General features: G+C 38.8%; 1 protein-coding gene across 6 annotated transcripts in view; it reads right to left on the reverse strand.

Moving 5' to 3' along the window:
* Positions 1-753: 753 nt before the first annotated feature.
* Positions 754-12,231, reverse strand: part of BICD1 (BICD cargo adaptor 1) — a 202,878-nt gene continuing 191,400 nt past the window's right edge. For 2 of the 6 annotated variants that reach the window (XM_075712288.1, XM_075712280.1), the window contains exons 9-10: positions 7,546-7,621; positions 863-950 (exon numbers count right to left, since the gene is read on the reverse strand). In XM_075712288.1, the coding sequence (XP_075568403.1) occupies positions 863-950; positions 7,546-7,621 (164 nt within the window). Of the gene's footprint in view, positions 951-7,545; positions 7,632-12,231 lie in introns of all 6 variants that reach the window. The other 4 variants (XM_075712302.1, XM_075712275.1, XM_075712268.1 and 1 more) reach the window with 4 other exon arrangements.

Genomic DNA, 12,231 nt, shown 5'->3' on the forward strand with positions numbered 1-12,231 from the left:
CATCTACTTGTCTGAAATGCAAAAATATAATTACGATGCAAGCAAACAACTGAAAACAAATCAATACATCATCCTTTCATCTCCTTCTTAGGCTTAATAATTATCTTTCAGTGAAGAGCTAGAACAAAACCAGAAGCTAGTGTAATAGGAATTAAAAAACCCAAGTGCATAAACAATATCAGTGCAGCAGCAAAATGTACAGTCATTGTTAACATTCCAATTCAACCCATTTCCAACATTTTTGTGCAATAAAAATTGGCCATATGCTGGCCAATGCAACAAGCCTCTTTTTAATATTAACACAGTCATTCTTCACTTAAGCTATTTCTGCTTGGTTTTAAAAAATAAAATCAGTGAAACACAACTCCCACAAAAAAAAAAAAAAGACTATTTTATAAACACAAAATTCTGGTGCAAATAAAGTAAGAAATAAATATCACACCCTTAATGACAAAAGGAAATTTGAACTGGTTCCTATGGCTGAACTTAGAGGATGTGAGGGTAGGATTTTTGTAACATACTTTTTTAAATATTGGCTTAAGTCTCTCATTATTTCAGAGGTAAAGCCAAGCAGCTGGGAGGAACATTTCTGTCAAGATGTTAAATTTCACTACTCTTTAGTTGTGACAGCAAAGTTTGAATACAATCAGAGGAACCATAAAAAGTCTTCTTGATAGGTTGGGCTCTGTGCTTTGTGTTCTTCTTCTCAACCTTCCCTCGGTCGCCAGAGCAGGGGATATGAATCCAGACTTGTCAATGCAGCAACAAGGCAGGATTGTCTACCCGCTTGCTGGGAACAACCCCAACCTTTGTTTCATGAACTCCACTCTGTTTGCATTTTCTCTTATGTTGCATATGAAGATTAGGGGTAAGGAGGAGGCTTAGAGAGACAGTTGAGAGGGGCACACTGAGAGCTGGAATGTGGCTGCTCTTCTGCAAGAGCATTAGGACTGAAAATTAAAAAGAAAAGAGAAAAAGTGCTTAAAATACACAGCAAACTTTTTACATGCATGCAAATAGTACAGGGCTGGAAACAAACTTCAAAAGGGGATGAAATGTCATCTATAAATCTGTAACCTCAGATATACAGTATACATAAAGAAAATCCTCAGTGCGCACACATTCAGTGACACCTGGATGCATACATGAAATGCCACAGATATCCTGCTTGCCAGTTCATGTACACGATTGCTGTTTGCATGCTCTGATGAAAAATGCTATGTGGAGAAATGAGTGAATGTGCAAAACAGGGGAGCAAATAATTACAGGTGCCATCTTTATGTGAACATTAAAGATTTCCTATATGTAACCGGTTAATTGTTCGAAATGAAGCACAGTGCCAGTCTGGAAATCAGGTTTCGTCACTTTGCAAAAACGTGATCTTTTACTGAATGTGACCTATTTAGTAGTATATTCATACAGATACGGTGTAACCTTCTTCATCAGGCAACATAAGCATGACATTTTTCAATAAACACTTGCAAAAGGTGGGGCTTTTTATGGTTTGTTTTCTTTTGGTTTTGTGCTGTTTGAATCCTCTTCAATTCTATCATATGCTTTTGTCATTTGACTGGTTTTCATGTACAATTTGTCTGACAACAGCATTCATCCCTGAAGCATCTAAATGCGTAAATGTGCATTTATAGTGCAGAGAGGTCTGAACCAGCTTTCAGCAAACCAGGTGGGGCTGGCGTAGCAGCCTAGCAGTGGCAGCACAAAGATAACGGGCAGCTAGCACAAACATACCCCACTTCTTGGTGTAGAGTTCCAGGGCGCTCCTGCTAGAAAAGCTTCAGATACTCAGGTTTGCTCATTTAAAAGCAGCTCAGCAGTCTATGCTACACTGCAGTAGGCAATGTAGACACAGCTTAAGTGAGACCTGTATGATTCCTCGGCCTTGGGCTCTCCTGTTTTAAAAGGGTGAACTTCAGCTCATCTAGCCAATGTCAAGCTAAGTGACAGCCACTAAACTTTCAAGGAAAGCATGTGGCAAAACAAGATACCAAAAGAGAATGCAAGTAAATGCAATTTATAAAATTGCAAAAACTAGCTCTTTGATGTGTCTGGGAAGAGTTTTTTCCCTAATGCTTCAAATGTTCTACAGTCTTGAAGTTATTCCAAGCTCAGCAGTGTGATATATGATGAAGCACAATCATTTATGTCCCTGTCTTCAAGAAAATTTGCTTTTTTCATTTTCCTTCTTTAGAAACGATGCTGTTACATATTATCTCTGCTGGACAGACTATTGGAGTGTTGGCTGATGGAATGCAATTAGTCTATCGCTGGAAATGAATCAATTTGAAATGCTAGAGGTATTTGAAAATCTGCCACTGGAAATGCCAGCAGTACTGAAAATGTCTGTAATTCCACATATAGCATTTACTCAGGGAAACAAAGAAATGACATTGCGTTTGCTTGAAGACAGAAACAAGCGTGCACCATCACCATTAAGAAAGTAGATGTCAATGTCCACATTTTCAAATCAGAGAAGCCTAGGAGACTATGACCACAAATCCACAGGTATTACAATTCAGCAGGGGCTACAGTCCTTGCACCTCTGGGCTTATTTGAAGAACATAGACTTGCATGTCTTAAGTTAGATTCTGTTTCATATTAATGCTCCTGAAGATGAGTTTCCTGATTGCAAAATGGCTGGTGAGAGTCCTTTATAGAAGCTCAGGATCTCACAAGATTTGCTTTGTGCTCAGCTGTCTGAGTAGGTCAGTCCCCCAAGGTGTTTAGTGTTATGGACTATGACTCCTCAGTTTACATATTGATTTAGTCTAACCCTAAGCACCTAGGCATAAATATTTAATCTAAAATATTTTCTTGAAGCTTAGTAGTTGGACTTATTTAATCAAACACTCTGAGAAGAAACCAGACCTGTCTTCTCTAAGTAATTCTTCCCATGGCTGTAACTATCCTTTTCTTGTGCCATATTCTGCCACATACGATGCAGATACAGCACCTAAAGAGGGATCCGAGTGAGATCTTTGCCTACTCCACTCAAATGAGTCTGCGTCAGGAGTGGCTGCAGATGGACCCAAAAGGTCTGCATTTACTCTCAAACTTATCCACTCATCAAGAGCCAGCTCCTGGCTTCAGCACCTCCTAAGTTTTCAAGACAGGCTTAGGAGAAGCACTAGTCTTAAGTCCTTCAGAGAAATAAAAGTGAATTAGAACTTAACATCACATTTGGGGAAGACAAACATGGGGTGATCATGTCACCCTACAAAGACTGCCTTACTCTCTTCCCCTGCTGCCCCATTTCTTTTTTCAAAGGACTTCTCTAATTGTCCAAAGGGAACAGAAACTTGACATTTTCCTTGCTCATTAGCAGAGATGTGTTTGTCTTCCAGGGCTTCCTTCCCAGCTTTAAAAATAAGCAACACAAGATGTTTGTGCTCTGAGGGAGAGGACTGGTGAGGAAATGGCCATAGTTAAGACTAGTTATGTACAACAATGGCCTAGAACAGGACCTCTTTGAGACACATGAGATTCTCCTCTACACAAATATGCACAACCATAATAATGTTTTGGTGTGACCTTCAGTACAAAGTCAGCCCTGACTGCAAATACTGTAATACACATTATCCCAGACTAAACTCAGATTAGGAAACACTGTGCTTAGAGTTACATTCGTTTTCTCTTCATGGTAATTCTGTGTTGCTTCTCACTTTGAAATACCAGCACACTTCTATGCACAGAAGAAATATAGAACTTTGTCTCACCATTCCCTTTCAATCAATAATAAATACTAGGGGCATTAGGAAGAGAAAAAAAAAAGCAAGGTTATCAAGCACCTTTGTGGCAACATATATACATCCATCACTTGCAGTCCCAGTAGATTTGAATCTTATCCTAACACTCTACTGTTACAGCATCCTTTCTTCAGAAACACAATACATCCAGTTCATTAATGCAGATTACTGTAGCAGTATACGAACAAAAATTACATCAGAATCAGCAAGTGACACGTGGCATGCAGTGTGCTTTTTATGGCAGTATAGGTGATCATGGCAGCAGGTCCTGGAGCTGAGCTATCAGGCATATTGACAGTCATGGGCAGTAGAGGATGGCAGGTGAGATTAATAACACAAAGCAATAGAGAGACATGGAAGAATCTGAAGCTGTTAACTATTAACTGAGAATAAGGAAGAACATTGTTACATGCCCCATGGGATATGTGCGGCTTTTACAACATTTGGGTTTAACAGACATTTTTGTAAACCCCCCTTCAAAGGCCAATATCATTTGGGGATCTATTCATTCAGTTGATGAATGAGGCCTGTGTCATTTTTTTGTGTTAGTGTTATCATCTGTTTTTAAGCAGCTCTTTTTTTCCCCAGCACTCAAAATGCTAATCATGTATTTCTAAAATCAATTGGAAAATAGCATGCAAAGCCCTTTGGTGTTAGTAAGTACTCTGTTCTCTGTCTTAAAGATGCCATTCGCATGCAATATTGTCTGGCATTGATTGTAACCGTAACAAATCATCAATAGAAAATATAAACAGACCAGTGATATTTTCAGAACACAACCATTTTGTATACAATAATATTTTACCTTATTTTTAACTTATTCCCTATTTCATATGAAATAAAAGCATTATTTCTTATTATAAAATTAAGATTAATTTAATTTGCAGTAACAGGGTTTTTTGGGGTTGTTTTTTGTTTTTATTAATAGATAACTTGGGTCTAGAGTTTGGCCTCTGATAATGAAAATGAGGTTTTCACTGCATTCAACAGAAACCTGAATACAATCCAAAGACAGACACTTGCTTTTTAATATTGGATGATGGTGATATTTTAGCCTTGTTCGATACAGTCCATCAGACAGGCAGCTACAGATGCTAGGAAGGGTGAACATCATCCAGTAATTTTCAGGGTAGGCCTAAATTTGGTTGCTTGTCCCATACTCCTGGACCTAGAAATTGAGGTGATGCGTGGAAGGCAGAGTAAGACTTTCAAGCATTGTTGCATCAGTTTACTTAGAAAATCTCTTAAGAAAGGTTCCCACAGATTCTCCAGATTAGGTTCCAGTTGAAATATGCAGACTTAAGCAAAAAGACAGACAGCTGTATAGCTAAATAAATTGACTAAACGTGTCCTGGAGTTTCATTTAGCTTGAATCTGTTCATAGCTTATCTAGTGAGGTTCACCAAAACCTATGCACTGCAATCACAATTACTAGAAATCTCAGAGTTACACAGGTCCCACTTAAAATTCAGTATAGATAATGAATGAGGGAAAACTCTCTGTATTTGATGTTAAAGTTCAGAGTGAATCTACCTGTGTTATGGGCAGGCATATTAACTAGCTTGAACATGATTAGACATACTGCAGCATGCAGAAAACATCTGTGTGAATTACAAATCTTAACAAGCTATTGTTTAATCCTGTGTGAAATGTCACTGAGAGGTCACATTACTGCAAGAGTAATGTTAGAAACTTAAAAAACAAGCATACCTCTCTTGAAAAGGGTGACTTCAGGGCTGGACCCAGCCTTAACCTGCCTCATCAGAGGCAGATTTCAATCAACACATGATTGAAAGCATGTGTGCCATATCAGAGGACAAGGAAGGGCAGTACAAGCTCCTGTCTTCCTCCTCTGCTGGATTTAGAAAATCTGAACTTCAGTAATTTTAACTGGTTCTTCAAATGCCTTCATATTTTACTCCAGATTTCAATTACTTTATTTAAAGCACTCAATAACTTATGCCATCATGCTGACTTGCATTAAACCTGTTGTTACGCTTCACTGCTTTATGAGACTGTGCAGCTATATGGCCCAGACAAGCAAGGCAACAGTGTTAATGTAATAGTCTGTTGTTTTCACTTCACCAGAAGAGTATCAATCTAGCAGTAAAAACCAACAGTCATTTGAAAGTCAATAGTTCAGCTAAGTATACAGGTGTGTGTTGTTTGTGGGATGACTGATGTGAATTTTTAAAAATATTAACCATATTTTTAATTATCATTATTGTTTTCCATATTCCAGGGGTTTGATTCAGAAACATGGCAAGAAAGTGCTCTTGAACAACACTTCCAGTTCTGGTTGTAGCTGATGAGGTCTTCCTCAGTGAGGAAGAATTCAGGGGCAAACCAGAAAACCTTGAGACTTTGCTTTAGACCTTATCCCTTTCTGTAGGTTTGTTCGCAGAACAAGGTAATGCTTGCAGATAAATGTATAGCAGCAGTATATCAGGTAGGTTTTCTATTCTGAGAAGAATTTTTAAAATGGCAGGAGCAATTGTTTGTTAGCATTTAGAGAGGGATGGTATTAGAGCATGTTCTCCACCAGGAGAATAGCTCTGGAAGGAACAGAATAGGCTTTGGTTTTGTGATGGTAAACTAAATAGTGTTGAAATAAGACTTATTGACATTAAACTTCTGCATAACCAAAGCACCTAATGATGTTCTCAAATTGTTGTAACATCTAGAATATAGCAGAAACCACTTCCCAGGGATTTTAAATGGAACTAGTAACCCTTTCCAGTGTGCTGTAAAACTCCAAACTGGAAACCAGTCAACAGTACTTAACAGTTAGAACTTTCACCAACTTCTCAGTAACATTTTCATAATACCCTTATATAGTAAGGAAGTTAATAATATTTCCACTTTATAGGCAATAACAGAGAGGCAGAAATGAAGCAGCTGCTCCAAGGCCACCGAGATCGCCTGTGACTCGCAGAATTAGTGCTCAGCGGTGCCAGACGTACGGTCTGAAAGCTGTACCGCACCCCATTCCCCAGTGGGCATCACTGCAGCAGACTTCCACGCATGCGAAGCTTAGCACTGCATGTGAAATAGCTTCATTATATGTAGGGCTATAGATCAGCTTGGTCACTGCAGATCAGGCTAAGGTCTAAAAATAACGTAACCTATTTCAAATGAGGGAGTATAGTCATAAGTGAATATATGCACAGAATATACTGTGAACTGTTAAGAAAAGTATTGCAATCTCTTTATGTTTAGGTTGTGTTTTGTGCCTTGATTAACTGAACTGTCTCAGAAGCATGATTTGACCTTTGCACCACCTGCAAGTAAGGACACCAAGAGTTTACTTTTAATGACAAGATTAAGATCTGACCGCGGTAGCACTGAGTTTCCAGGTCAGAGAGAGCTTCTCAGAAGTGTCTACTAAAATCTCACAAGTGCCTTTAAAATACTACCTTATAAAAAGAGAAACCTACACCTACTCCTAAAATTACAAGCCCCCATTTATGTAAATTTATCTGGCAACAAAATAAAAATCATTACTATTTTGGCATCACTGAGAAACTGTCTGCATAAAGAGACCAAGTGAGGACTGCAAGATCCAACTTTGCATTCTTTTCCATATTTTTACATGGATATAAGTGTGTGAATGCTGTGATTGATGTTTGTACTGTCACTGCTGAAATTATCACTGTTCCTCAAGCTGTTAAAAATTTGCTGTTAGTGAAGAATTGCAGTGAAGAGCTTTCATATAAGGAAGAGGAAGGGAGTTGCAGGCGTGCATGCAGCTATGTGCAAAGAGAAAATAGTTAGTTAAATTTACCTGACAGTCTGGCAATCTGGCCCCCTGGCTAGTTGTGAGCCGTGTGGCGGTATGGAGGCAGCAGGCTGCTGACAATCTACAAGAAACTGATAAATTAGACATATATACAGAGAGATTACAGAGCAAGGGGTTAGTAACAGTAGTACACAGGCTTTGCATCTGATGGAGAGATTTAGTGAGGAATGTGTTCTTGGTTCCTTATCTGACAGAAACACCTTTTTCCTGATAGTAATAGCATTAGGTGCTGCCTTTTTTTTCTTTTTACAAGAACCAGTGAAGACATTTTTGTTTGCCTTCCCTTAGCATTGGCAAATTTTTGTTCAAACAGACAGCAACAGCGGGCTGTATTCAGAATCTGGGTTTAAACCTTGTACTCATCACTCTTCTGCTGGTGATGAAGTTGTTTTGCTTACATCTAATATAAAAAGTGTCAATAAAGCTACTCAAAATTTCTCCAGAAAACTTACATCCGTATAACAACACTTACAGATGCCATCTCATTATGGTCTTTGAGAAAAAGCTTGCAAGAAAGTCTTCGCAACTTCTAAATAGTGCTTGTGAGATTATTTTTTGTAGGAAAAAGGGAGAAATTGATACAGTCTGTTTTCACTGTTCTGTCTAGATTATTTTATCAATTCTCTGCCAAAGCAGTTTCCACACTAATCTCTTGCAACACTGTATTCTAGTTCTTAATTTATTAAATAACCATAAAGCCAAATAATCCTTTGTTGCTATAATTTTACATTTGGAATATGAAAACAGCTTTAAACTCAGTAATACTTGTGGGACTTAAGAAAAGTAGTTGAACAAGACAACCCTGCTTTCTAGCTCACTAGTTTCTACCAAGATTTCTCAAGGTTTGCTAATTTTCCCCGCAGGGGTCTGGCCTTTCATTCCACAGCCTGTGTGATTCAGATTGTCAGACAACAGAGTCATCAAGGTCCTTTTGAACATTAAAATCTACAGGTGAAATCCTGACCATCTGGAAAACTACTGGAGATTACTTTTTGTCTCTGGCAGGGTTTGCATATCTATCACCCTCTCTCCTTCAACTTGATCCTCAACCTGACTCTTCAGTGGAAAGGAGTTACTTTCCCCGAACCTTAAAAACGAGATGACTAGACTTCATGTACTTGGAAAGAATTTGATTCCCCCCCAATTGGCTGCTACTTACAGCTCAATACCAGTAATAATTTCTCTTTACAGTGTGGACATTTTCCAAACCCCACTTCTATTCTTCGCCTCAATCAAGTAGAAAAACATGGAAGTAATTTGCTGCCAAGAGTCTTGAGATGACATCAGGTACAATGCAGAGCAACACACCTTCCTAGCAACACTGAGCATCATATGCAGTATCTTAACATTTCCTTCTCATACAAGTCCAGAGTGCTTCTCTACTTCCTGTGAAGATCTGTGCTGACCTCCAGTGGGTGGAAGCAAGTGTACCCAAATCACTAGTTTCTTACTGCTTCAGCCAAGAGGATAGGGGTTTGGCCCTATTTTCAAGTGCACAGGTATCTACATCAGAAAAATATATGCACAGTTAGTGCTGACACCATTGTGTCAGGAAGCAGAAATGGAGTAAGTATACTGTGCCATTCTCTCATATGCCAGGATGGTCATTGCAGTCCTCAGTATGTCTTTTAGCAGAGGAGTGCAAGAGTTTGCAATGTATTTGAGCCATGAATAGAAGGGTCTGTCATTTTAGCACAAAGCTCAAGAAAAGGTGCCTGGGGGCACAGACAGAGCAGGCTAACTGAAGACAGGAAATGATTGTAAAAAAAAAAAAAAAAAGAAAAAAGTCTTATTCTAAACAAACTAGTTTTCAGAAGTCCAAAGCAAAGTCATCCCTGATTTATAGAAGGTAGTCAGTGAGAAAAAGAATACAGAACAGAATGCTGTGTGATGAAAAGGTGGGGACAGTTTTCATAAATACAGAAGAAATTGTTCTGACAGGCTTTTCCAGAACACCACAAATGCCCGATTTACGATCCCATTCTAACATCTTGAACATCCTGCAAATACTTTATGATGCCTCTTCACCTGCTAGATTTGGCAGAACACATGAACAGAGAGCCAGATTCTGCAAGCATTATGCAACCTACATAATAACTATTCAATGCGAGCAAACTCCCTCGACTTCATGTGAAACAACAGTTCTACCTGGCATCAGCAATGCTCGCACCATCTGGCTCACACTCACTTACATCAGTGGTGATCTGATATCTGGTGATCCATATGATTTAAAATGGCTGAATCGTCCTCCTACATCCTCCAGGAGTGAAGTCTTTGAGGATTATGCTAGGAAAAAGCTAAGCAGAATGCATATGGCTTACATATACACATTTCAAATTCAAAGGAGCTCTTATCTACTTACGTCCAAGTAGCTGTGCCAGAGCTAACTTTATTCCTTACATATTTGATCTTTAAGTATTTTGGAGGGTTTATAACCCTATCATCTAATGCCATGACAGTCATAAATGCATGTAACAAGAAGTAATTTTAAAAGTGAAAATTAGAAGCCAGCATTCAGTCCTTCCCTTCTACTAAGGAACTCCTGCCTGTATCAAATAAATGTTTGTTTCTGAAATACTCTGTTGAAGGTTAAAAGTTTCAAAGATGCCTTTACTGATTCTGTGGTCAATGTGACATACCATAAAGACAAGGAAAGACAGACATGCTCTCTTTTACTAAAAAATAAAAGCAAATTAAAAAATTAGGTTTGAAGAGGCCTGTTCCCAGTATTTTTTCAAATCTCAGGGAGTTTCAGTTGAGCTACACAGTGCAAGTTTACTATTTGTGTAGAAGACACTTTGGAGACAGACACAGATTATACTTTCTGCTGTGTCTTCAGAGAACACCACCACCAAAGTGGTTAATAAAGTTATTAAATACAGACTATCTTATTTCTCCATCACCTCCAGTTGCTGTGAGGAAATAAACTACTGGGGGCAGGAGGTGGGCTGGCTGATCTCGAGAACCCTTTTACAATTCTATGAACCTATAATGAACAAATGAAGTTCAGTGACCATTTCAACCACAAAAGGCGAAGAGGAGCTATCATACATGTCAGTTTTCACCGAATTCAGCAGGACTTGAGGCTGTACAGAGCCCTGTGGCAGTATCAGACAACGTACACCACTGCACCTGTGGGGAGCCTTGAGGCTTGACTTGTGCTATACATTAGGCCTGTTCCAATTTTCCAGTTCTTAACATTTTAGCCATTTGCTGGCAATGGTGGTGTAAAGGGCTCAGAGACTTCCTCTCTCAAAGACTAGCCAGTGCTGATTTTCCTTTGGAACTTAATGCTCAGTCCTAACCAGGCTAATCAGCTCCTGATATAGGAGCATTAAAAATACCAAGCTCAAAGAAGCTACATCTGCTCATGAGGCCTGAATGCGGTGCTATAAATTATCTGCAGAGAGAAAATCTCACAAAAAAGTATTTTCCTGTACTTCCTTTTGGCTTGGCCACAAAAACAACGCATTTCCCTCATGTCACAAGGTGTGCTCTGCCCTCCAGTCTGTGAACTGGGTGACTCCATTCAACACAGGCCTGCTTAATTGGGTTATTAGTGTCTGAGAGATGGGCATGCCTTGTGTTGACATCAGCAATGTCCTCAGTGAAAACCCTACATGCAAGCATTTTCAGTCCCACCTGCGCAGGACCCAGCGTACTGCAATGGCACATTTCGACACTCAGTAAATTACTAACCTCTACACAGTGCTGTCAAAGACCGATACTAGTAAGAATCCCAAGATAAGCATTAGCAATGCTATGAATCAGTAACTGACACATAACGTACTTTTAACTGTGCCTAGTTCAGTTAATCAATGGAGTGTTTTTTTCTCTTTTATCTGAAAATATAAAATTGAGAGTCAAACAACAAACATATCAAACATTTTTTACATGTACTGTCACATATTTGGTACTTCTGATATGAAAAACATTGGGAAAAATCTGTTCTTTATAAAAGAAAAGCTCTCAAGAAATGCTTATGACAAAATGTGAGACTGGGACTTTTTCAGTCTTTTAAAACAAACTCTCCTTAGCATCCCATTGACCACTCCAGGCCAACGGAAAGTCATTCTTTCCTAGCTAAAAGTTTTTGAGCTATCTCATTTTGTGTCATGCTACCCAATGTCAACTGAACTTGCTCCATAAAGTTTGAGGAATTTGATAACGTCTATGAAGATATTATTGACAATTTACTTGAAAAGAGAAGCTGTCTCCATTTATATAGTAATGAACTGTTTTCTTCCCCAAGATATCAGTTTAATGGGAAAGAATGAATGGTTAATAGCATGAGTCAAAAGTATTGGGCAAAGAACAAATCAGTAGTCTTCTAGTTGTGCAGAGGCAGAGACACATTGCATCACACAGCAAGTCCTACAAAGACAATAAATCAATCCTCCCTACTCAAAGGTGGGGAACAAGGAAAATTTCCAAATCCAACAAACAAGTGTGAGATGTCAAGAACAGGGCAGAGGGTACTAGAACACTCACCCACCTGCTGAGTTAAGATCTGTAGAGATGCTTTCAAACTGTAATCTGACAGGATGAGAAAAGTCCCCAAACTGTTTATGTCCAGAGTTGATGGGGACATAAGTTTATACTATTATTTGACTAGCTGGTTTCACTTATAATTTATCTCTGTTTTTCTAACAGATGCCAAGAAAACTTTGA

Source organism: Pelecanus crispus, chromosome 1 (assembly GCF_030463565.1).
Source record: "Pelecanus crispus isolate bPelCri1 chromosome 1, bPelCri1.pri, whole genome shotgun sequence".
NCBI lineage: Eukaryota > Metazoa > Chordata > Aves > Pelecaniformes > Pelecanidae > Pelecanus > Pelecanus crispus.